Genomic DNA, 26757 nt, shown 5'->3' with positions numbered 1-26757 from the left:
ATGGACTAGTATGTAACAATCAAAAGTTGTCCCTTATCTGTCGCCCTACAAATAGGGAGGGAGGGTTGACTTCCTTGCCCATCTCAATAAATTAGGCGCAGATCAGTTCAGTAGTTTACGAGATTAGCCAGACACACACAGACAGATGGAGCAAAAACATAATCTCCAGCTCCGGCCTTCAGACTGGCAGAGATAATCTAACTGAGGGACTGATACAGGTAAACACTGACCTCAATAGATTTATTTTCAAGGTGGCGGAGCTGACCAGAACTGCACTGAGGAAAATTTACAGATTGAAGGAGGTCATTACACCCTGACCAAGGGGCTGAGAACTAACAGCAAGTTGGAATATCGCTGCCCCAAAAATTACTATCCATACCCTGATTTGGTTCGCCTGTGTCTACCCACTGGCACCTGGAAACCTAGGCCGAGGTTCCCTTCTCGCCAGATGTGTAGACGTAAGTGCTGATTAGCCACATCTTCCTAGAAATTAGGATGTTAACAACATTTTCTCTGGTTAAACGAATGCAAACAAAGACTGTTTTGCCAATGTATAAAATTACAAAACTCAGCTCAGCATTAGTTGGAAATAATTACATTTTGTGTTGATTTTACTAATTTAAATACGAAGAAGATCCGGTAGCTATGCTTCTGCAACCGAATCAACATGTTACTTATATTACTGTGCATTTGGGAGATCAACAGAGATATGCCATTACCAATTAATTGTAAACAGATGCAAAAAAAAAATGCTTAACTGGGTTTTGTAATTTTATACATTGGCATTGTTCGCATTTGTTTCTGTGCTAAAATTGTGACTTTGAGACCTGTTTCACTCTGCAATGTAGGGAGATTATTATTTTGGATAAATAATTTCTTATGGAGCAACTATTGAAGATATCTCACCAATATTTTGAGTTGCTTTAACTAACATTGTTTTATTTCTTTTTGCAGTGGTCGAATGCCCTGACCCAACTGTCCTGGAGCAAGGCAGCATTTACCCTCTTGAGGAGAAGTACTATGTGGGCAATGAGACAACATATGAATGCTGGTCTGGGTACACACTCCGTGGCTCAGCCTCTCGAGTTTGCCAATCGAACGGCAAGTGGAGTGGAGCAACTCCTATATGCGGCCAGGATAGTAAGTCCTAAACAGCCTGTGAATACTGAATACTAATACACTAACGCAGGGGTCTTCAACGTTTTCAGGCCAAGGACCCCCTAGCTGAGAGAGTGATGAAGCAGGGACCCCCTCTATATTGTATACAATTGTGTTTCAGATAATCTTTTACTGCTCTTTTTTCCCCTCTACACCTATAACTCTTTGCCAAAACTAGCCGATCTACAAGCTTGTAGATCTGCTATTTTTGGCTTAGGTTTCTCCTCAGGAAATGGATGCTAAGGTAGTGGTTGATGAAAAAAAAAATCATATCAGATTTGGCAAACCCCCTGTAGTAACTCTGAGGACCCCCTAGGGGTCCTGGACCCCCTGTTGAAGACCCCTGCACTAACATAGTTAACAACAAGTTGACAATACAATCTGTGTCTAGATGAAAGCTTTTACATGATGCCAGAATGCAGGCTGAGGTCCTGCAGGCGGGAACCTCCTGACTGTCCCTGTGTCGAGATTTTCCTGTGTCTCTAGATTATTGATTGATTGATTGAATACTTTATTAACAGTTTGCAAAATGTACTGTGGTACGATTTTACAATGACTGTTAAAAGGATAACACAAAAAGCCCTAGGAGCTTGTTTCCATTGTGGCCCTGTGTATTCAATTCATAAAGACATTTAAAGACATATGCATGAGATCAGTGGAGCTCCCTCTGGTGTTGTGCCTGTGTGTGTCTTTCACGTTATTGAAGTAGTCTGTCAGGTACATGGGCATCCCTGTTTTCTTGCGTATCTTGAAGACCAGGTGCAATGCAAGTTGTTTTACTCTGTCCTCTACCCTGAGCTTGAAACAACAATAAATTATAAATATAGATGAGACAAAAAGTATAATTTTCTGCTATGTTTTTCACAGCGGACAGTAAATGTGCTGATCCTGGTGTTCCAGCTGGCGCCAGAAAGGATGTGCATAGATATGACAAGGTGACATACAGCTGCCTTAACAACTTACTTTTGGTGGGCTCGCGTGAACGAGTGTGCCAAGAAAATGGCCAATGGACTGGGATGGAACCTGCTTGTTATTGTAAGATATTACAGATTAAAGGGGACGTCACCCCTTATGAACCTACATTTATGAATTTTAAAGCTACAATTATAGTCCAAAACAATATATGGGTACCACTCAAATCAAGTTGCCATACAAGACGTGAAAAGCATTTCATATCAAAATAGCGTTTTAATATCAAAAATGAAAATATTTATACTCTGTGTGGAGTTTGCATGTTCTCCCCGTGTCTGCTAGGGTAGGTAATACCCTCACAAAAACATGTAGTAATCCTGGTCGCTATACCGACCCAACATGTGACCGACCTCCCCCATGACAGCCGGGGCGCCTGATGGAGGGGAAAGGAACTGGTTGGAATAACGTGTTCCTTCCACGTGTTACGTCCTACTGGGGAATCTCCCCCCTGTCAGGTGATAAGAAGGTCAGTTGGCTCTCATGCATTGAAGGAGGCATGAGCTCGGCTCTGGGCTCCCTAAGCTGGCGGGGGGAGTGTAGCGCCCAGGATCACTTAGATAATTGGCACTGGGTGAAAAAGGGTTACAAAATCGTGGGATAAAAAAAATGATAATGAAAATATTTAACCCAATCTAGATGGCGTTTCTTTAGAATTTACCCTTACTTAATTAGTCAGAAAATGTCCTGGAATCAAATCCAACATCCTATCCAGTATGTGAACTTGGCTCCCGTTACAGACAGACATACATATGATACTGCACGGGAAGTCTCTGAGGCTTTCGGTACTTCAATCAAACAAAGGCTCACTGAGCTACAACCCCTTGGTAAGTTTTTGAAACAATATTTCCTGAAACCAAAATTTAATTAAATAGATTTGTGTATTGCAATCACTTCTGTCCTTGAGTGGGTCTATGTGTTCATAACAGCCACAGCTGATTGGATTTTGATTCAACTTCGCACATGGTTTGGCAGTGTCGTAGTGCAACGTGTTGTGAGCTTGTAGATCTGCTACTTTTGAAAAATGTGGAGACTTTTTCAAATATCTATATATAGCCCTGCTAGAAGTGTTCACAAAAAGTTTGACCTCATGGCAGAGAGAATTAATGTTAATCTATTCTAGCTGATGACAAAATATGCCTGTCCTCTCTGTTCTTTTTCTTCTTTATATTCGTTTACAAGGTGGGCAAATACAAATTGCCATCTAGTCATTGAAAAACAACAGTAACTTTTCATATGATGGCAGGATAAACTAGAAAAACTGTATTATGGTTATACAGTATGGCAACCAGTTGTCGTTTACATCCATTTCCATCCAGACCCATATACTGCACACTAGTGTAGTAAATGAAGACTTTGAAGGAATCTAATGAATTTTTTTTGTGAGGTCACAGTGACCATTGACCTTTGCCACATACTTGGTTCATTCTTGAGTTCAAGTGGACATTTGTGTCAAATGTCATGAAATTGCCAAATTGTCTTTCTCTGTTTTTCAGAGGACATGCAAGAGGGGAGAAAAATCAGAATTCCAAAGAATGGGACGCTTAACATCTATATCGCCATCGACATTAGCATGAGCATTTATAAACAGGAGGTTGAACAAGCAAAAGCTGCAGTTACCAAACTTATTACCAAGGTGAATCAAATAAACATGAATTTGATAGACACACATGTGTGTGTGTATATGTATATATATATATATATATATATATATATGTGTGTGTGTGTGTGTGTGTGTGTGTGTGTGTGTGTGTGTGTGTGTGTGTGCGTGCGTGCGTGCGTGCGTGCGTGCGTGCGTGCGTGCGTGCGTGCGTATGTATGTATGTATGTATGTTGTATATCTCTTGCTCATTTGATTTTCCTATTTGTCCTATTTGTCTCATCTTTGTCTCATCTGTTTAAGAAAGTAGGTAGCTGATTTATTGCACTTGTGCTGGGTATACTCTTAGTTGCTTGTTTTAGAAGAGAATGCACTTAAAACTTCTGGTGATTAGTAGTTTTGTTCCCTACCTATGTTGAATGCTTATTATTGTAAGTCGCTATGGATAAAAGCGTCTGCTAAATGACTGTAATGTAATGTAATGTAATGTAATGTAATGTAATGTAATGTAATGTAATGTATACAGTCACTGGTGAATATATTGGAAGTGATCATTTGTTTTATAATAGTTATTAATCTTTGCTAAATGATAGTTCTGGTAGCCCCAACACAATCTACGCCACCAATGTTCCTTGGATACATTTAAGGTTAAATGTCACATGAGAAGTTTAAAGACACATAGCCTTATCGACTTTCATTTTGATAATTTGCTTAAGACTTTGGAGCAATTACAGTTCTTAATTAACATGTTCTGATGCATTCAATGTTGTCTAGCACAGATCTACAGTATTCTGTTTAACAAACAAATTGTCTTTCATGTCTATGCAGGTTTCCTCTTTTTCCGTCACTCCCAATTATGAAATCTTCTTCTTCTCCTCTACCATTAAAGAGGTTGTCAACATAAATGCTTTTTTTGGTGCGAACAAGCCAACACTTGACGTTGTCCGGGATGAAGTAGCTAAATTTCAAATAGAAGAAGGTGAGTAAAGAACACATTTAACCAAATGGTTCAGAACGTTATTTTTTCACAAATGCCTGTTTCAAATGTTATAATACAACTTTGTCCTACATCTACCCCTTAAATTGTGTGTGTGTGTGTGTGTATATGTGTGTGTGTGTGTGTGTGTGTGTGTGTGTGTGTGTGTGTGTGTGTGTGTGTGTGTGTGTGTGTGTGTGTGTGTGTGTGTGTGTGTGTGTGTGTGTGTGTGTGTGTGTGTGTGTGTGTGTGTCTATGTGTGTGTCACACATTTGTGTCTCAGGGGTAGATGATCTTGGGACAGACCTGACTGAGGCATTTAAAATGATCAGGGAAAGGATGGCATGGATAAAGCAGACCACTAAAGAAGGCTTTTTAGAGCATCGTCATGTCATCCTCCTCTTTTCTGATGGTAACTTGAGACTTTCTGACTTATATATTTACTATATTTAATTATCCACCCCTTCTGATAAACATGGGTAATTACAATAGCCAAGCTCAGTTAGAAGTCATTTTGCACTGGCAAATCAATCATAATGCAGTAGTGGGAGGCATGGGTATGGGAGGGGGAGAGCAGATTTTAATGAGCGAAGGAGGAGGGCCAGGGTGCTACATATCTGGTAACAGTGGTGTAAAGTAACTAAGTACATGTACTCAAGTACTGTACTTAAGTACTTGTAGATCTGCTATTTTCAAAAGATTTTTATGCATTTTATACAAATGAAAACTTTGTGAAATGGGACATTCTGCATAATGGGTAGACTACTTTCAACTTTTGGTACTTTAAGTACATTTTGATAACAATACTTTTGTACTTTTACTCAAGTACATTTTGAATTCCAAATTAACACAATCCCTATTATTCAGTAAATCTGTCATTTTGCATCATTGCAATAGCTTGGTTTGTGTTCATTGCAGGTGGATACAATATGGGAGGTTCACCTAAACGCACTGTGGCTCATATAAAACACATGGTCTATCACAACAAAGCTGGCCAGCTTGACGAGGAAAATAGAAAGGAATATCTTGGTGAGGTTCAATGTTTTGTTTTGTTTGTCATTTGTCAAGTGTGGTATCATGCTTGTATCTAGACAGTGTTCTAAGACAGCTTTCAAAAACAAGATTGTGCTAATTTCTCCAATGTTGCCTACCACATCATTAAGTCAGGACTCAACTTGGGGTGCGCTCAAAAAAATGACACTGAGAGCACTGGAGTGCTGTGTCTAGTAGTAATAATAATAATAATAATAATAATCTTACAATAAATACAACACAAATAAATAGAATAATTCTCTGTACATTTGTACGACCATGCCCGGCATCGACTCGATCAGATAGGCGTTGTCCAGAACCGCCCCGTCATTATGACTTAGACACAACTATAAACAAACCCGACACTCCCATAGGCATACAGTATAATGGAGATCCGGTTGTCCAGAGCCACAGAGCCGACCGCTATGCCCATAATGGTCATGCGCATATACGGGACCAACCGACCTCGAACTCGGTGCACGCATCGGCGAGGACTCGAGGGAGTGAGGTGTCTAGTGGTTCGGATAGGTCCAGAACCGCAGATCCGACCAATATGCGCCTATGTATAGGCATACATGGGGATCTAGTTGTCCAAAACCTCCATACTGATGACATCAGGGATCGACATACCAGTGGCGTAGCCAGAACGCTAGCCGAGGCTGGGTCTCGGGAGTTGCGGGTGGGCATCGCGCGCGCACGTGAGCGCAGATGCTGGACTGCGATGCTGGACTGCGATGCTTGACTGCGCGCTCGCGTGAAAATTTCCGGTTATTAGCGGTTTCAGACACTTTTTTCGCGGTTTGTGACGGATTTCGGATACCTATATATATGTCACAGGTAGATTGGCATTCCAGGTAGATTGGAAGTGGAGCGCTTGTTTTTAGGCTCGGGGCGGGGCTGCGATGCGAGGACGACGAGAACGACAACATGAATATACATACATACTGGCCTCAGTGGCGCACTTCGATAATCATTGGACTCCCCATCCACTATCACTGGGAGTTTGGGTTTGACTCCTGCTCGGGACATTACTTTTTCAAACAACCGCAGACTTTTTTTTTTTCGCCGATAAAGTATAGTTTTGGACCATGACGGAGGCGCTCCGACTTAGGAGACCTTGAGGCCAAGGAGTCGCGCCCGAGCGCCTCCAGGCGCGAGTGCCCGCGACGACCGGCCGATGGTCTCCTAGTCGACTAAGCAGACAAACAACCGCAGACTATTTTTTTTCGCCGATAAAGTATAGTTTTGGACCATGACGGAGGCGCTCCGACTTAGGAGACCTTGAGGCCATGGAGTCGCGCCCGAGCGCCCCCAGGCGCGAGTGCCCGCGACGACCGGCCAATGGTCTCCTAGTCGACTAAGCGTCGTCCGAGTTATGTACCGATAGGCACAGAATAGTAAATGATATTGTGGGGACTGCGTTTGCCCCGCTATGGTTTGCCCCAACTGCCACTCACTGCACTAACATAGCCCGCCAGCCCCGCCTCCTCAGTCTCGCCCCCTTGTTCGCGGGTGTGCGCGCGCGCGTGTGCATGTGCGCGTATGCGTGTGTGCGTGCTCGTTTGTGTGCGTGTGCATGCGTGCGTGTGTGGTGTGGGACTCATGTGTGGCTTGCATTGCCCTCTGGCGTTGGTTCTACAGAATTGCCTGGGGGGCGGACGGGCGGTGAAAACAAGCGCTTATTTTCCATTCTACCTGGAATGCCAATCTACCTGTAACATATACACTGTTATCAAAATGGCTGAATATGATTATAAAAAATATTTTTTTATTTTAATTTTTTCAATTTTTTTGGGGGTGGGCAGAAAAACCAAATGGGTGGGCCCAGGCCTACCTATGCCCACCCGTGGCTACGCCCCTGCGTCATACTGTATGGGCAATAAAGGGACATGGACAGACATATACAGAGATCTCCATGAATGGGCACAAAAGGGACACAGACGGGTACAACAGGTACTCGGGTCGAGAGGTATTGCATAACAGTGGGCATGCATTCCCAATTTGCATTGTTCCAGAGTAGATCGGTACAGTCTAGTAGGGATAAAATAGGGATAAGAATAGCAAAATAGCGATATAGATATCCTAATAACAATAATGCTGTACAGTCTTTATAATATATACAGTAAATACAATAGCACACTCACATAACTGACTGCAGACGTGGCGGCAAAGTGAACATGGCCTGGGTATATAAACTGTCCCTGAGTCAAATGTAGACCTGATGCTCCGGTACCATTTGCTAGACAGTAGCAAAGTGAACAGAGTGGGGTGACAAGGATCTTTAATGATCCTGGGGCTTCACCGTTCTCCTCTTGATGTAGAGGTACTGGATGGCTGGTAGATCAGACCTGGTAATGTGCTGTACTGTTTTAACCATGCTCTGTAAAGCCTTGCATTCATCTTGTCTCTTGCAGACATTTATGTTTTCGCCATTGGATCTGATATCTTTGATGAAGACCTCATGCCTCTAACAGCACCTGAGGGGAGCCCTGAACAACATTACTTCAGACTAGTGAATGTCGACAACTTAGACAAAACCTTTGACGACATTATTGGTGAGTGCTCTGCTATACTAACTAACTAACTAACTAACTAAGTATCTATCTACTGTATCTATCTATCTATCTATCTATCTATCTATCTATCTATCTATCTATCTATCTATCTATCTATCTACGCACGCACACACGCAATAATGTATACTTTATACTGCATATTGCATCTCCAATAAACTTCATACATTTAACGTGATTCGTGTTAATCAACTTTTCTCAAGTTAAACCTGATGTCCTTCTTGTGTTTGATTTATTTATTTCTCATGCAGATGAAACAGAGGTTGAAGGTTTATGCGGTCTTTACCTTGACAAAGGTGGTAAACATGCGGACAATCAATGGGCAGAGTACAAGTATCCATGGAATGCGGAAATTACTATTGGGGTAGTTTACACTTTTACATTTTATAGTTTTTTGTTATATTTGTATTGTTGTAAATAAGTTGCAGTTAGAGTTGTTCCGATACAGATACCAGTATCGGAAAAAACGTTCCGATACTGCCTAAAATACTGGTATCGGTATCGGCGAGTATGACATTACGATACCACATAATGTATCACATTATGATATATAATTTACAGTGATAAATTATTTTGTATTTTGAATGCTTCAGTTGATGCTGCACTTCTCAAACCTTTTTAATTTCAAGGACCCCCATAACTCTGAGTGTACAAATGGAACCAAATGGACCCATAGGGTCCATTTGGTTCCATTTGTACACTCTCAGATATATAAGATATATAAGAGACATGTCTTCATACACCAGGCTACACAGTATATTTATTGTATGCACAGTGTATGTTAAATTGACATATCCTGTATGTTCTATTTAGACACGGAAGTGCCTTGGTTCTCTGGTGAGCAGCAGATTTGTCTTGACTGCTGCACACTGCATCAAATTTGAGGATGAAGCTGAAGATATCAGAGTTTACACCAGTGATGAACAGGGTAATTGTAACATGTTTTCACTTTCCTTTACGCTTAATCTCTACATTCATACTGTGGATTGTATTTTATATTCATTTGTTTAGCTCACTGGTGGTGGCTAATTGATTTCTTTGCCAGGATTAGCGTAACCTAAACATTTCTGTTAGCTGTAACATGCACATTTTTTCTTGATCTTGTCCCCACACAGTTAGATTTGTAAAGAAAATCTACCCTCATCCAGACTACGATATTAAAAAAAGAGTGAATCAAGGAGTGTTAGAATTCTATGACTATGATGTGGCTCTCCTTCAACTGACAAAAAAAGTAATTTTTTCCTCTCAAGTCAGGTAAGCATTTGCAACAGTTATGACATTTATTTATTTGAATTACCAGCAAATTAAGATGTCAGTATATAGATTATATATATATAGAGAGAGAGATTATATATATATATAAATATAGATTATATATATATACACATACATTACATGGTACTACTTTCATGTTTCAATGTTAACGGGTGCGAAATGTGACAAAACGTGAGATTGTTTTTCCTACAAGAGAGTGATTATCAGGCCTCAAAGCAGTGTTGATTTTGTCGACTAAAACTATGACGAATAATGTTCGTCGACTACCTTTTTTCACTGACGAAAACGAAATGAAAACTAAGCCACGATTGTAGATCGGCTATTTTCAGCATGCAACCAAGTGTAAAATCAGCCATTACGACGCCATCAAAGCACCGCCAAAATACATTTTAATCAACTGTAGATAGACTATAATCTTATGATATTTAGTCAACTAAAACTAGATTAAAACTAAAACATTTCAGATTACTAAAATATGACTAAAACTAAATGGAATTTCATTCAAAAGACTATGACTAGAACTGAATCCAAATTTGCTGTCAAAATCAACACGGCATCAAAGCGATCTGAAAGTCTAGGCCTGAACATTCTATTATATACAAACAGTATAAACAGTATACACACACACACACACACACACACACACACACACACACACACACACACACACACACACACACACACACAAGAAACACGGAAATGAGGAGGAAGGGGAGATAGAGAGGGAGGAGGGAGAGAGTGAGAGAGAGCCTATTTCACCCATGCAATAACCCAGCCGAGGCTGGGTACCATTGATTGATTGATTGAATATTTTATTAGGCAAAAAATGTAAAACAGCACAGTTACATTTAAAATACTTTGTCTAACAGGTCCGTTCATAAAAGTCCTTGCGGACTTGTTTCCAATGAGGGCCTTGGTATTCAATTCGTAGGCAACCATAACTTGAACACGCTGGTCAGGGCAATATCCCAGCTGAACAACCTATGGGACATTACATATTATATTATAGTTTCCTAATGTTTGTATCAGCCTCTCTATGTCATGATCTTTCCCAGGCCCATTTGCATACCTTGCACTCAGACAACCAGTGATGCTCTGAAGCTGGTTGGCGTTTCCACCTGCAGGCAACAAGGTGACGTACAGTACATGTCACCCACCAAGACATCACAACACCATAATGTCACAATAACTTTATCGTTCATAAAGCACAAAGAGGCTGAGCTTCACAACAAAACTGTAGATAAATAATAAAGAAAAAGAAACTCAACAACTAAATTATGTTTTGGTATTTCTAATTGTAGTTTTACTTTTGATAGTATAATAAAAGTAAAACTACAATAAAATAATATTACAATTATCTATACCTTGCCTGATGTGACGCCAATGACCCAATGTCCACCCAGGGCCATCGATCAATACACTTTATCTGATCTGATATCAAATAATTTGCATGCTATCCCATCTAGTGAACACTATATGCATTCTCTTAATACAGAGGAGCGATTGTTGAACAAAGAACTTGAAAGACTTGCCTTCCTGACCGTCAAGGGTGGTCTAGAGGAAAAAGATGTTTATGCCAAGCTTGGTGATAATGTGAGTTTTTGTGCCTATACTTTGCACATTATAGTACACAGTAAAATACCAGTGGACGTTAGGGTGCATTTTGTTCCATTTGTCTTCATAGTTAAATTAACACTTGAGGATTTTACTGTGTACGCTTTCATATAGCCTCACATGCCTTATAAATACTGTATATTGTACTCATATGTGCACATGTGCTCATACGCTAACTGTACCTTTGTTGTTGTCCTGTTCTCCAATGCAGAGAGTTGATTGTATTCAAAATGCAGAGTTCGCTTATGGAGTAACTGCAGAGGATGTCACCCTTGCTGTGACTGATAACTTCATCTGCACTGGTGGCAAGACCCCTTATGTAGATCACATAGCATGCCCAGGTATGATCCATTATTATACTCATCTCCAGACCACGTGCAAATGTGACAGCATATTGTGTGTATTGTTCACTTAGCTCAATATAATGATATATGTATTATTTCTGAAATGATCAAACAGAAAATTAATGTATGTATTTATGAAGTTTCTTTGAATATGTTGCTACAGGGGACGCTGGTGGTGCTTTGTTCAAGGAGTATGAGCGCCGCATAGTACAGGTGAGTTGCCGTGTATTAGTGTCATGTCAGCAAATTGTAGGAAGTGGAGTCAAAGTGGATGGAAGGAAAGAGAAAAAAAAGTTATTGTTGCTTTAATGCCAAATTCACAAAAGCAGCGGTATTTCGCTGTTCTGAGAAAGCGGCTCCATATATGGAGAAGGGTGATCACTGCTTTTCCAATCACAGCAGGAGGTGGAGCCAGCAAAAAGCAAAGGGTAAAAATTTAGATAAATTCAACTTGCCGAAAAGCGTTTTTTTTTTAATCAGAAATCTTCTCTTCTGGGGGGGTCCCTGGCACAAAACAGTTTCAGATGGTGGGTCCACGGCCATATATACAGTATATAATATATTACTGTATATCAATTTGGGGGTCCTTGACACAAAAAAGTTTGAGAACTACTGATTTAGAGGCCATTTGTAGAATCGGCCTTGAGTTAAGACCTGCACACTCGAAGGGAGATGGGGGTAAAAGTTAGGAAAATATTGGTTGCAACTAGACAGCACTGGCCTGCACAATCCATAGTAGACTAATTAAAGACAATTATAGACAACGCTCAGAGTGAAATCTGAGTGTGGTATCGGAATGTGTGTCTTTCCTCTTGTGAAAGGAAAACAGATGCACATACTCAAAAGAAAGTTAATAGTCTTATAGTTGTCCTTATTCTGTTGTATGTTGTGTTCTATGAGCTGTAAGTTCGTCTCCCTTATTGGGACAAATCAAGTATAGAACTCATAATAATGTTTCCTTGACAGGTTGCAGTCGTCAGCTGGGGAGTATACAACATGTGTACAACTGAGAGACTACCGAGGTCAAACAAAACCTCCAGAGATTTCCACATCAATCTTTTCAGAGTTGTCCCTTTTCTCAAAGGAATACTTGCTGACGATGACCAGTTTGAGTATGCACCAATCATGTTTTTAGATAACTAAATGTTCTGATGGTGACTTGCTGTGTTTATTTGATGTATTCACAACTTTTTCAGTGTTTGTCCATGTAGATGTAGATGCTAGTCTGAAACACAATTAATTTCACCATCATTAAACATATCAGTCTTTTTATTTGGTTATTACTGTAGTTGTTCATTATTGGCCATGATGTAAACAATAAAGAAATATGAATTACTCTTTCAAGTCATGTTTTTTGTTTAGTTTTTTAATTATTAGGTCAATTGATTTCTACTTTGTCTGCATTGCCATTTTGTTATGTACCCATGATTCTCCAATTCCCTTCATACAAGGAGGGCAGTTACTTCCCAAATTAATCTCCCTCATATTGTGGGGCCAGGGTGGGGTTGGGTATACCATGGACAAATATAAGAACGCTCGGCCCAAAACACACTCTCCCCGCCCCCCGGGTCAAATCCAGTGACCTCGGAACGGTCGGACCCACAAATCCGGCGACCTCGGAATGGTCGGACCCACCAGGTATTTCTGGCCGCCAGAACCTACTGACTTGGTGGAGGGATGACTTTCGATTATGTGACGTAACTCAAACGGAGTCGGCTAAAGCAGACATCGCAGCATTCGGCACGGCGACTCGCTCGCCTGAGCTCGCTCAACGATGCCTTTCGTGGAATACAAGAACGCTCGCCCCAAAACACGCTCGCCCAGTGGCAAATCCGGCGACCTCGGAACGGTCGGTATTCCTAATCGTAACCTCAGTAAAACTATGCCTAACCCCAAACTTATATCTAACCTTATCCTCAGCAAAACAAATACAAACATACAAGAACCGCTGGGGGCGAGCGGTCTGCAGAAGAAATGGGGGCGAGCGTGTTTTGGGACGAGCCTTCCGGTTACCCTTTTGTGGCTCAAGACTGCTTCAGTCGTTGTAACTGTTTTTTGCCTAACTACTTGCTAGCTTAATATTAGGGGCTGTAGTCTGTTCTCACCAAGCGGGCTTAGTGGCGAGCACTCTGCGGCAAGTGGGGCGAGTGGTCCCCCGCTGGGGGTGAGCGTTCCGCCGCTGGGGGTGAGCGTTCCGCCGCTGGGGGTGAGCGTTCCGCCGCTGGGGGTGAGCGTTCCGCCGCTGGGGGTGAGCGTTCCCCAAAAAACTGGGGGCGAGTGTGTTTTTGGGCAAGCGTTCCGGTTAGCCCATGGACCACTGGTTCTCAAAATGTTCTGGCTTCAGTAGCTGTTTCCCTGACTTCTGAATCCAAGTATAGGCTACCCCCTTTACCCAACAATCAATTTAAGCTGATTTGTAACTTTTACATTTTTTTAAGCTGTTTATTAGCATTTTGCCACAGGCTATGGGAACCGTAGTGCCAGCTGCAGTACCAAGCCTCAAGTTTGACATAGTTTGGGTGCGCAGACTGCGCACATCCCCGGGAATGGGTTAATATGGTTGAATGAAGCTTCTTAGCCTATCCAGAGGTATTAACTTGGCTTCTCTGTGGTAAAAAAATATATGCTTCGATAGCAAGATCATTAATATTGGACAATTCTAAACCACCTTGCTCCCAAAAAAGTATTAACAGCGTGGCCATCTTGGCTAATGGGTTTTATCTTAAGAGCAATCCCTAAGGAGTAGTTGCGCAAATTTGGTACTTGTTTCCACTTGTGAACGATTATAATGCAACAATTCAATTAGCCGCTACACTAGATCACTTGAGAACGGATGAGCAGATTTGATCAGTAGGCTGCCCTGAAGAGAGGATTAAATGAAATTTGTTTGTTAAAATATGTGTTAAATAGCTCTACATTCCAATAATAATCATTGCTATAGAGTTTGTTCAATGGGGGTCTCTGAGGATACAGGATAAACAAATGAAATTGTAAGTGATGACACAAAGAAATGAGCATACGCAATTGAAACTGGAACAATATAACATTGAAGCTGATAAATGGGTACTCTCTCTGATTGGATGAAATTGGCAACCCACCTGAAAATGTATTTTTTTGTTTACTAAAGAGCTGGAGAGATGGGGAGACCCCTGTTACTGAACAAACACTCTATAGCAATGATTACTATCAGAATATAAAGAAAATCACTACAACAGCTTTAACTTGTTTATCCACTTAAACCCTCCTATATACTTAGTTGACCAGAGTCTGCCTGGGCACTATACTAGGCCCCCTCCTGTTTTGCCTCTACACTAAAATATCTTCGTTGCCGCGACGTGTTGTGTGCTTGTAGATGGGCTATTTTCGCCAATCTTCAAGTCCTGAATAGAGATGCTAGGGTTCAAATAGAGTAGAAGACCACATACACTGGAGTTCCCTTTTACACATTTACTGAAGCACCCACAAGTCATATTTTCAGATACGCCCTATCTACTTTCCTGGTCAGGAAAAGATCGGGTCTGCTGAGTGTGCCTGTGCGTGTGAGTGTGCACACGTGTGAGTTTGCATGCGTGTGTGTGTGTGTGTGTGTGCGTGTGTGTGTGTGTGTGTGTGTGTGTGTGTGTGTGTGTGTGTGTGTGTGTGTGTGTGTGTGTGTGTGTGTGAGTGAGTGAGTGTGCACGTGCGCTCTTTTGCATGCGTGTGTGTGTGCGTGCGTGTGTGCGCGTGTGTGTGAGTGTGCATGCACGCTCGTTTGCATGTGCGCACGCGCGTGTGTGTGTGTTTGTACGTATGGTTTGATTATGTGTGTGTAATTTGTGGCATATATGATGGAGATTGTGGGGCTGTTACATATACTGTACTATACTATGATGACTATTACGGTGTGTGTGTGTGTGTGTGTGTGTGTGTGTGTGTGTGTGTGTGTGTGTGTGTGTGTGTGTGTGCGTGTGGCGTACAGTTAGTCAGTGATGCACCAATTTTCCCTGGGGCCATCCATCTGAGGTCCCTTTAAGTGATTGAGAAAGGGGGGAGGAGGTTAGATGGGAGGAGATCATAGAGCTGGAGGAGGAGAAGATGGGAGGGGCGGTGGGAGAAGGAGTTCAGGGTGCGCACTGGGCAGAGGGTGCTGGGATAATTGAATAAAACCCTGTCTGACTCCCAATTAGATGTCTCAGATGCCATACTGTATGCATGGGGAAATTCAAAACGCATGAGGAGCCTTGCTTTAGTCAATATTTTCAGTGCCCCTGCATCAAGTTTTGTCTGAGGTGCACGTCATCAACGTGCCTTTACACACACACACACACACACACACACACACACACACTAAAACACTTTAAATCATGTACGTTAAACGTTGTTACAGCGGTTAATATTTTCACACTGAAACCAATAACCATGTGCTTGAGAAGGATCGTGTTATCGTAATCACACACTTTGACTGATGCAGGGAAAGTCTACTCTATCTAGTAAAAACCTCAGTTTTAATTTAACTCAGAGTGTAAAAATGGACCCATCCACTTAGGTCCATTTTTACACTCTTTTAGTTAAATTACCACTGAGGTCTTTTACTGTGTAGGGGCATCCTCACTCCCCTTTTAAACTCTCAGCCCTGTTTCAAAGCATACGCAGCACATTGCAGATGGCACGCTGGTGGAACTCTGGCTGTTGTGTCTCTCTGCATGCTTTAAATCAACCTTATGGGCCATTTTAGAAATTACTACAGTATCATTAAGGACTGCACGTACACGCACACACAAACTCATTTATGCTCCGAAATGTGGGTTCTGCTGATCCTGGGAATTCAGTGTACAGTGAATGTCTCCAAATGGTTGAATAAAAATCTCCCTTATGACTTTTATCATATTAAACCCTACACTCACTGTTGTGAGTGAGTGTCCCCCGCCACCCCACTCCCCCACAAGAGAACATTCTTTGAATCATCAGTGAACAACTTTTTCGTGTTACATCGTTATAATGACGATGTCAAAAGCTAAAGGAATAAAGGAATGAAGTCTGCCTCTTGTCAGCGTTTACGGCCAGGAGCACTTGCATGATTAGATGTCTTACGATCGATGCAGCCTCTTCTTCCAATCATTAAGACTGCTCTTAACAGATTACAGCCCCCCCTCCCAAACACATTCTCCTCCTCCTCCTCCTCCTCCCCCCTCTGGCTCCTTCTGCTCTTTCTCTGGTCTGCCACACACTTTCTTTCTTTCCTTCTTCCAGCCTTGGGCTGATGGAAAAAGGAGATTTGAGTTTATGCAATTTCTAAGGATTTCACTCTGAATTTCAGCATTTCTTTCCCCAAGATTTAATTTTTTCCCTTATTTTTTGTAAGAAGTATACAGTAGGTAGGATGGTAGCGTTTCACACTGAAAGGTTGAGTGGATGAACAGGGGAAGGGATGAAAAGTTGAACACAGAGGGATATGAGCAGACGACAAATGAAAAAGATGAAGCTGATAACAGTTCTCTGTCAACTTCTACTTTTATATTTCATTCCATCAACAGCACCTAACCTAATCACAGGTAAGTGACACGTCAACACTCACACACTCACACACACACACTCACCCACATACATACACACACACACACACACACACACACACACACGCACACACACACACACTAAACACACCATTAATTTGTGCATCTTTCTGCTTGTTTTTCTTATGGTCTGACTACATGGCGTCTCTCTGGACGTGAAGCAAATATGTTTGAAGCCAGAGGTACGTTATATACGCTTAGAAAAGTATTCTGTACCATGAACTGCCTTCACAACTGAACCTGTAGAGAAAATGTAAGACATAGACCAGTGTTTTGAAATATCTACATTTTAGGGGTTACAGAGTAGTGTGGATGTTGGTGCAAACATAGCAAAAGTTCAACAATAGGAGGTATATATTTTCAAACAAACATCTTAGTGTGGATGTGGCCACAGCCTACAGGGTAGACAGATTATTGTACAGACAGACTATTCTCACTGTTAGTTAAGGGGCATAGACAGTGCATGCGGCCTACGTTCTAGTTCACAAGATTCAATGTTCAGTGTTGGTACCGATGACTTCAAATCAATATCACGATTATTTCAAACGTTTGCCTAAATTACGATTAATGAACAATTATGAAAAGGAAATAGTGAAAATAGCTGATCCACAAGCTCAGAACGCGTGGCGATGAGACACGTTGTGAGCTTGTAGATTGGCTACTTTTGCACGCTACCATTGTACAACGAAGTATAATACAGGGTTAAGTGGTTCATCAAACTCGATTATAAAAAGCCATTAGAATTTCTTCGTGTCAATTCATTGATACATAAATTTAAAAAGGGGGGGGGGGACCTGCTTCTTGATTAACCTACAGTATGAGCAAGATTAAGTTAGTTATTGGTTCTAAATGTCGGTTTCAATATATTTTGTATTGCCCAGCTCTACCGAGCAGATTAATTTGATAGCTGATACAAAGAAGGGATTACTGAAAATGTCATTATTAATATTATCCGGCCTATCTATAATAATCAGAGGTGACATGTGTGTGCAGGTCAACGTGTCTGTAGGGTTGGGAAAGGGAAACCGTGTTACAAGCTCGCGTATTTCTCCGAGCCCCGTCGGCGGCTGAACTTCGGAGAGGCGGAGATTGCTTGCCGAAGGGACGGCGGAGAGCTGCTGAGCGTGGAGTCTCTGGCCGAGCAGAAAATCATAGAGCAACTGATCACGGAACTCCGCCCCTCCGATGGAGACTTCTGGATTGGGCTCCACCGTAACCATGGAGACCAGGACAGCCTCGAGGCCGATTGCTCCTCGCAGTACTACTGGGTGGACGGCAGCAAGTCCACATTCAGGTGCATAGCACATATTAGTCACTGAAACTCAAAATATTAATATTAAGATGTTTCTGCACACCTGTCTAGTCTGAGATAGTCAGGTAGGCCCCTCTTGGTTTATCCTAAAACCTGCGTCATTACCTGGGGGGAGATTGGGGACTTTATGGGCCGGGCACCAAACCAAGGCCTTGCCTGAACGCCCTGCCTGAGGATCCCATGGCAAGCAAAATCAGTGACATCTTATAAATCACTCATGAAAATGTACTTCTATGTTAAGGCCTTTCTTATTTATTTCATCTTATTTGTGGCCTCTCTTTCATCCTTGTTTATATCCTTTAATGCTATGCTTTTAAACAGTTGTATTTTTTATTTATCATATACCTTTTAATTTTTGTCTTGTTTTATAAAGCACTTCTTTGGCAGGCGCAGTGCACATACCAGTACATACGTACGTATAAGACAGTGAGACTCCACGCAACACTGACTGCAATGCGGACAATTCTACACTTTTAATCACAGCGCAGTGATTCTTTTGCAGTGCAGTGTTGCGTGGAGTCCCCAATAGATCTTCACTACCACACGTACACCCGGCTGGCACATTCTGTCAGAGTTCTCCTCAAGCACCTTTCCTCACTGTCTCCCACTCTGTCTGGCTAATTGGTGAAGAATTATTAGGGTCTGGGTATAGAGTGTCCCCAGCTAAATGATTGAGTTAGGACCCAAATGGACCCTAACTCAATCATAACTCACAGAGAGCACAAATGGATCACCAGCACATCGTGTCATCTGCAATGTGCTGCGTATGCTTTGAAACAGAGCCGAGAGTTTAAAAGGGGCGTGAGGATGCCCCTATAAAAAGCAAAAAAAAACCTCAGTGTTCATTAAAGACAGTGTCAAAATGTACCTAAATGGACACAGGTCCATTTCTTCACTCTCAGACTTAACACTGATCATTTTACAGTGTAGATTGGGGTCGAAGAGATGAAATATAGTATCAAATGGGGGTCCATGGCCTATTGCACACATCAAATTAAAAAGGGTTGAGCGTCACAGTAATAAAGAGCCTGCCCATCCTGCTTCATAAAGATCTTTGAAAGATTCTGTATGTGTGTGTAGGAACTGGCACTGGGACGAGCCATCGTGCGGGTACGAGGTGTGTGTGGTGATGTACCACCAGCCGTCCGCTCCCCCTGGCCTTGGAGGACTCTACATGTTCCAATGGAATGATGACAACTGTGAGACCAAGAACAACTTCATCTGCAAATACACCTCAGGTATGGCAGACGCGTGTACACAGTGGTGGAAAAAGTACTCAAATGTTTTACTTAAGTAAAAATATCAATACTTCAATGTAGAAGTACTCTGTTACAAGTAAAAGTCCGGAATTAAAAATTAGAGTCAAAGTACAAAAGTATTGGTATCAAAATGTACTTAAAGTACCAAAAGTAAAAGTACTAAAATGTTTGAAAATTATTATTAGTATATTATTTCAAATAGCCTAGGTATAAAATAGGGCTGAAGTGGTTAATGTGTTTTTTATAATGTAATCATTTATATCCGCAAAGTAACTAGTTTTCAAAAGTACAATATTTGCCTCTGAGATGTAGTGGAGTAGAAGTAAAAGTATAGACAATTGAAAATACTCCAGTAAAGTAAAAGTACCTCAACATTGTACTTAAGTACTGTACTTGATTAATTGTAAATTAATTGTAACTTAGTTACTTTACACCACTGTGTGTACATGAACATGCACACACACATAGATGCACACACAAACTAACCCTCACCATTAACACACACAGAGGAAGCTACAGGCCCGGCGCCACGGGGGTGCCTGGCCCCTCAGTTTCAAATTGTGCCCCCTCAGTTTATTTTGAAAATAAATAAATAAATTACATTTTATTTTTTTATAATTAATTTGTTGATAAACAAATCGGTAAAATCAGGCAAAAATACGAATTAAATAACATAAGCCTAACCTAATCCTAACCCCGAAATAAAGTAACAAAAAAACGCCCCAAAACGGCCACAATCCGCGCAATAACCGCACATTTTCGCGCGCGTGCTTCGCTTGGGGAGACAGTGAGTACTGGTGTGCACCCTCACAATTTTCAACTGCACCCTCAGTCATTTCATGCTGGCGCCGGGCCTGGGAAGCGATACACAAACACTTTCACGGTAAGCCTGATCTATACTTAGTTGCACACCGTGGTCGCACACAATGTTAGATCTACACTTTCACAACGCTTCACAGCACGGCAAGTTGTGAGCTTGTAGATCTGCTATTTTTGGTGCACAACATGATACACAACCAAGTATAACGCTCAGGGGCGTCACAGGGGGGGGGGGGGGGGGTAAGTGGGACTGAGTTACCAGGGCCCCAGGTAAGGGGGGCCTAAAAAAAAGAAAATAAATCATAGGGGGGCCCACAGTGAATCTTTGTCCCCAGGGCCCAGAATTTGCTGCTACGCCCCTGGGTACGCACATTTTATACTCACACGCACACAGGGATGTGTACAAATATAACTGCCTTTGAATTTCATTTGAAATTTCTCAAATGATTGTGAACACAGAACATTGATGATTGTGTATGATGTATCTATTTCTTTTGCAGAAAAAACACTAGACCCTTCGCCTTCCCCCAACTCAACCCAAACTGGTAAGACAGTTTGTACCAATCGTTTTTTGTTGTTGTTTTTTTTAAAGGTTGAGGCTTACAGAAGGACTTTTCTTTGGTACGTAGTGCAGTGACATCAGACAACTAACGTAGGACCTCCAACATACTGTAGGACATGGACATACAGAACTCACATATAGTTAGGGCTGCAACTTATAATTTGTTAGTTATAAATACAATAAATTAAATATGTATTAACTGTTGCACCCCTACAAACATGAATTGCAACTCAAAATCCTCAGACTAACTCTCACTTTAACAAGTCCGTTAACAGTTTATAACAAGTCATTTTTATGGTTACCAATCATACAACAGGAACAATTTCTCCAGCAGCCAACAAGGACACTACATATTGGCTGAGATTCTACAGTATGCATATATTAACTATGACGAATACGGTATGACTGATAAAGCCAGTTGTTGATGAATTACATTGATGCCATCATCATTGTGCATTATTTGACTTATTTAACCACATGAACCCTATTCTGGGCATGTTAATGTTAATATGTAAACATCAATGAAAAAGGTGCCACAAAGTGACAAAAGAGAAAAGACAAGCACATCCTGTCCTGCTGGGCTGGGTGCTGGATAAAAAAATCTACATGGAATAACAATAAAATCCACAGACCAGAATGCTGCTCCCATCGTGTTTTTTTTTCCTTTATTGGTGGTAAAGTTTCGAGCCGGGAGGCTCTTCCTCAGACCTTAGTAAGTAAGGTAAGGTCAGAGAGGATTTTATTGTTATTTCATAATATGTAAACAAACAGTAGGCAAACATCCCGCGAAAATAGCAGATCTACCAGCACACTGTATGCTTGTAGATTGGCTATTTTCAACTAAGAGAATTGGCGTGGAGGAGAAAAGGGATGGGGCCAAGTACAGACCCTGGGGGACCCCGGTCAATAGGGTTCAAGTGGTTAACTTAAGCTTGTCCTAAACTGAAACAATAGCCAACATCATTTAGGAATAAATATGATTAGTATTGATTGTTTGAAGTGTCTTACCATAACTAATGCTGGTGATTACAGATGCCCTACCTACAGCTATCCTTCCCTGGAAGCCAGCTGACCACGAGAAGAACAGGACTACAGGTCCGTAGCATTCATTTTAGACCTCAACATGAAGGTGTGACAGAGATGTCCAAAATCGCCACCTAATTTTGTATTTGGGTCAGCAACATCATGTACTGCTACTTCTCTGATTGGCAAGAAATACATTGGTCATACATCAAGTTTTCTGTAGCAATGGCCAACAAGAGTCAAAGTGCCCTAACGCTACAACTTAGGGCCCTTTCACACACGAGAAGAAATACATTAATGTTTTTAGTTAGATCCGCACTGTTTGATGTCTTTGGCTAGCGTACTTGACTAAAATAAAGCCTTAGGTACAGCAGGGACATGGATATTTAAATTGCAATAAACATAATGATTTAGAACAGCGATCAGCCTGGCAGTCACATTTTCACGGACCTACCGATTAGTTATACGAGTATTAATATAACAGTCAATAGTGAGCAATTGGAGTCCAGGGTCCCAATTAAGGTAAGATATTTATTGATCCCTGAGAGATGGTAAGCAATACCGTCACTAAAACCAGATCTTTATTTTCTATGTGTCTTTCAGCCCTGAATTTGATTTACATCATCCTTCCAACCATACCTCTGCTCCTGCTGTTTCTGACTGTGACGGGAGTCTGCTGCTACAAACTGCTGGTCAGACGGTGAGGAGCAGCAGCAAATCTATCAAGGTTTTAAGGAGAGGGGAGGGGGCGGGGTACTGTATTTCAACAATAAATCCTGGTTATTCTAAATATTTAAAAAATAAAATAATACATGCAATTAATATGGATGGTGTTGTTCTACAGTAGATTTACCACTCAACGTTTACTATTATGCGTGTTTCACAGAATAGTAAATTCTACTTATCATGCAGAACTTTAAGTGCATCGTAAACATGTTGGGACACTCCTCATATATTAGGGAAACCCCTGGCACAAACAGTGCATATTAAGCATACCATATACTGTACTAAAAGAGAAATGCGCTGTCTGAATACTGATGAGCAGTTATATCCCCTCCACGCTGACTAATCTAAACTGTAGCCAAGTAGCTAATTCATACTCTAAAGGCCACTTGGCTGGCTGAAGTTACATCAATCAAGACAGTTTTTCAGCTGTGGACGAAGTAAAAACTGCTCTTATATGCAGCATAATCATTTTGTGACAATGCAATTAGGCACGTCAGTTGACATGCCTAAGTACTTTGGGAAGATTAAGATTTGTAATGAAGACTGCAACGGTAATTGAGGGCATTAAAGTCACTATTCTTATTCCTATCGATTTCTTTGTTGAGGTATGAGACTTTCGCATTTCTACTAAATGTCCATTTTTCTTTTTTCACTGGTGTCAGAAGGAAGAAGCAACAGAAATCAGAAGTGTGTCAGACCGAGCTAGGACTCTGTCCCAGCCCAACTTCAACCGACGTCTACAACGTAATTCGCTTACAGAAGGAAGACGACCTGATGGCAACCCGTCCGCACACCAATAATTCCTCATTCCTATCTCAGGTTTCCTCCCCCGAGGTCTCCTCGCCCACCACCGGTGACTACGACAACCTGGGGGGTCGGGACACAGAGAGTGGCTTTGTGACACTCGCTAGCACAGAGAGCGGCTTCCTTAACTTTGACCTCAATGACCTCAGCCTGGGGCGCCGGGGCATCCGGGAATTCTGCGACACAAGCTCGACTCACACGGGAAAGAAGGACTTGTACGACACAAGCCTGACTCGACCAGGAAAGAAGGACGCATACGACACAAGCCTGACTCGGCCAGGAAAGAAGGACGCGTATGACACAAGCCTAACTCGCACAGGAAAGAAGGACGCGTACGACACAAGCCTAACTCGCACAGGAAAGAAGGACGCGTACGACACAAGCCTGACTCGCACAGGGAAGGACGCGTACGACTCAAGCCTGACTCACACAGGAAAGGCCTCGTACGACACAAGCCTGGCTCACACAGGAAAGGACTTGTACGACACGAGCCTGGCTCGTGCAGGAAAGAGGGATTCGTACGATACAAGCCTGACTCGCACGGTAAAGGGAGACTCATACGAAACCAGCCTGTCTCGTGCAGGAAGCCTGACGCGCGCAGGAAAGAGGGACTCATACGACACAAGCCTGACTCGCACAGGAAAGAGGGACTCGTATGACACTAGCATGACTTACTCAGGCAAGAGAGACTCGTACGATAAAAGCCTGACTCGCTCAGCAAAGAGGGACTCTTATGACCCCAGCCTGAGTCGCATGGGGAAGAGGGACTTGTATGACACTAGCCTAAGCCGTTCTGCGAACAGAGAAATGTATGACAGGAGCCTAGGCCGTCGTACAGCAAAGAGTGAGCACTTTGGGTCTGGCAACTATGGCGAGCAGGAGATGTATGAGGGCAGTCTGGGAGGGAGGGGTGAGTTCTACGATCATGGTCTTGCGCCTGGTGGGCATACAGTGAAGGCTGACATCTATCAGACGTATCTGAGCAACGGAAAGGAAGATACATACCAAACCAGTCTTGGGTATTATGGAAACCGCAAATCCTACCAACCAAACATGGATTGTTACAGAAATGAGCTGGTCCTTGGCAGTGGCAGGCGATACTTCAATGAAGCAGAATGGGTCAACAATAACAACTACTAATGCACCATACTGCTTCTGTGTAACGTGTGTCCACTGGTATGTGTGTACAGTACATGCATGTGTGGGATTGTGGGGAGGGGAGTGGTGGGGTGCAGAAGAACAGAGCTCCTCGGAGATCGTGTAACTCTTTACCCAGTAAAGAGAGGAGGTGCCTTGAGATACCAGTAGGATAAAGCCATTTGTTCCTGATGGGACTGTGAGAGTTGTTTTTTAAGTGAACAAATCCGAACAAGCGAACAAATCCAAATGTGACTTTTGTAAAACGCCACCTCACTCTTTCTCCCCCCTTGCAATCTAAAGAAAATGTAAAAGGAGATTTAACTAACTTTTCCCTTTCCTGACCTAAACTGCACGGAGTATAGGGGTGTGTGTGCCCTGTTTGGCCGCCTATTTGCATGGCCTTGTTATGCTGCTCTTGCCTTGTGGGATCACTGTGGGGTCATGAACCCGTAAAGCCTGAGTTATATTTTGTTGCGCACAGGTGATAGATCTGCCATTTTCTGTGCGTGACGCCGGTGCACAATTAAGTATAAGAATCAGGCTTAAGCCTACTTTATAGTTTGTCGCACAACAGCTTTCCTGATGTCGACCACCTTGTAGGTGCTCACCAGAGGGTCGACTAACATGATCATGTGATGTCTGCACTTCACGTTGCCAGCTCGAAGTGAGCAACACCATTGTGTGACAAAATATAAATTCTGCTTTCTCCTTTCTGTGCCTGAAGATGCTGTTTTTTTCTAATAGACCACATGGTCAGGGAGAGACTACCTCTATGAATTTATGGCACATCAAACTGACATCACTTGAAAAGGAAGGACAAACAAACCAATATAAAAGGTAATTTTCAAGTAATTAACTGTTTACAATCATTTATAGCTTTGTTCACACCATCACCACCTACCAACGACCCTGTATTTGGTGTCACAAACACGGCACCATCCAATAGAGGGTTTGCAAGTGGAAAGGGGTTCATTGACTGAAATCTGTTTGAGAGCCTGCAGCCTGAACAAAGCACTGGCATGATATTAAAGAAAATTAGAAAGTACTGCATTGTGTGTGTATTATTTAAAATGCATCATGCCTTGTTCAAATGAAAACTCACCCAATTACAAGTGAGTGATTTGTATGTTTGATACAGTATCTAAGAACTCTGAAATAAAATGTCTGAAACATAATACTTGTCAGTGTGTGGTACCGATATTTGTCGAACAGAACAGACATGACAGACGCCCCCCCCCCCCCCCCACATCATAACACTCACTGTATAATATTGTATAACTACTCTTTTCCATTGAGCATAACTCAAAAACATACATTCGCTGTTGAGTATAAACCTTTTATGTCCAAAACCATTAAATTTCAGGAGATGGAAAAAGCACCCCGAGTTCCAGTGGATCCAATGTTGTTGGATTTAGTCACAAGATTGTGTTAATACTTTTCATTAGTTAAATATCTATGAAACTGAGACTTTTCAAAAACTGAAGATCTACAAGCTCACAACACGTCGCCATGCGAAGCCATGTGAACTTGACTATTTCCACTACTTTTGCACGACATGCTTGGGCATTAGTTTACTCAAAAACCTAAAAAGTTGAAATATGGATATACAAGGCTGTTTTTTCTAATAGACCACATGGTCAGGGAGAGACTACCTCTATGAATTTATGGCACATCAAACTGACATCACTTGAAAAGGAAGGACAAACAAACCAATATAAAAGGTCATTTTCAAGTAATTAACTGTTTACAATCATTTATAGCTTTGTTCACACCATCACCACCTACCAACGACCCTGTATTTGGTGTCACAAACACGGCACCATCCAATAGAGGGTTTGCAAGTGGAAAGGGGTTCATTGACTGAAATCTGTTTGAGAGCCTGCAGCCTGAACAAAGCACTGGCATGATATTAAAGAGAATGAGAAAGTACTGCATTGTGTGTGTATTATTTAAAATGCATCATGCCTTGTTCAAATGAAAACTCACCCAATTACAAGTGAGTGAGTTGTATGTTTGATA

At 41.9% G+C, this 26757-nt stretch overlaps 2 protein-coding genes across 2 annotated transcripts; both read left to right on the top strand.

The window, feature by feature from the left end:
• Window positions 1-358: 358 nt before the first annotated feature.
• LOC308090871 (complement factor B-like) lies at window positions 359-13123 on the top strand (the record flags this gene model as incomplete). The annotated part of the gene is made up of 17 exons (XM_080436144.1): window positions 359-458; window positions 955-1140; window positions 2026-2193; window positions 2868-2954; window positions 3624-3763; window positions 4556-4706; window positions 4987-5115; window positions 5622-5732; window positions 8150-8290; window positions 8560-8672; window positions 9122-9236; window positions 9424-9562; window positions 10639-10715; window positions 11079-11176; window positions 11409-11538; window positions 11705-11754; window positions 13040-13123. The coding sequence occupies exons 1-17, from the start codon at window positions 449-451 to the stop codon at window positions 13121-13123; spliced, it is 1929 nt and encodes a 642-aa protein (XP_080292270.1). The 5' UTR covers window positions 359-448.
• Window positions 13124-17259: 4136 nt separating this feature from the next.
• Window positions 17260-24738, top strand: layna (layilin a; the record flags this gene model as incomplete). Its single annotated transcript, XM_080436143.1, has 7 exons — window positions 17260-17275; window positions 18087-18387; window positions 19486-19643; window positions 20984-21028; window positions 22078-22140; window positions 22672-22768; window positions 23457-24738. 7 exons carry the CDS (start codon window positions 17260-17262, stop codon window positions 24736-24738), a joined length of 1962 nt encoding a protein of 653 aa, XP_080292269.1.
• Window positions 24739-26757: the final 2019 nt, after the last annotated feature.

This window comes from Gymnoscopelus braueri (assembly GCF_963280865.1).
Source record: "Gymnoscopelus braueri genome assembly, chromosome: 8".
NCBI classification, from domain to species: domain Eukaryota; kingdom Metazoa; phylum Chordata; class Actinopteri; order Myctophiformes; family Myctophidae; genus Gymnoscopelus; species Gymnoscopelus braueri.
The sequence above is the reverse complement of the archived record's forward strand: the minus strand, read 5'-3'. Positions and strand labels throughout refer to the sequence as shown.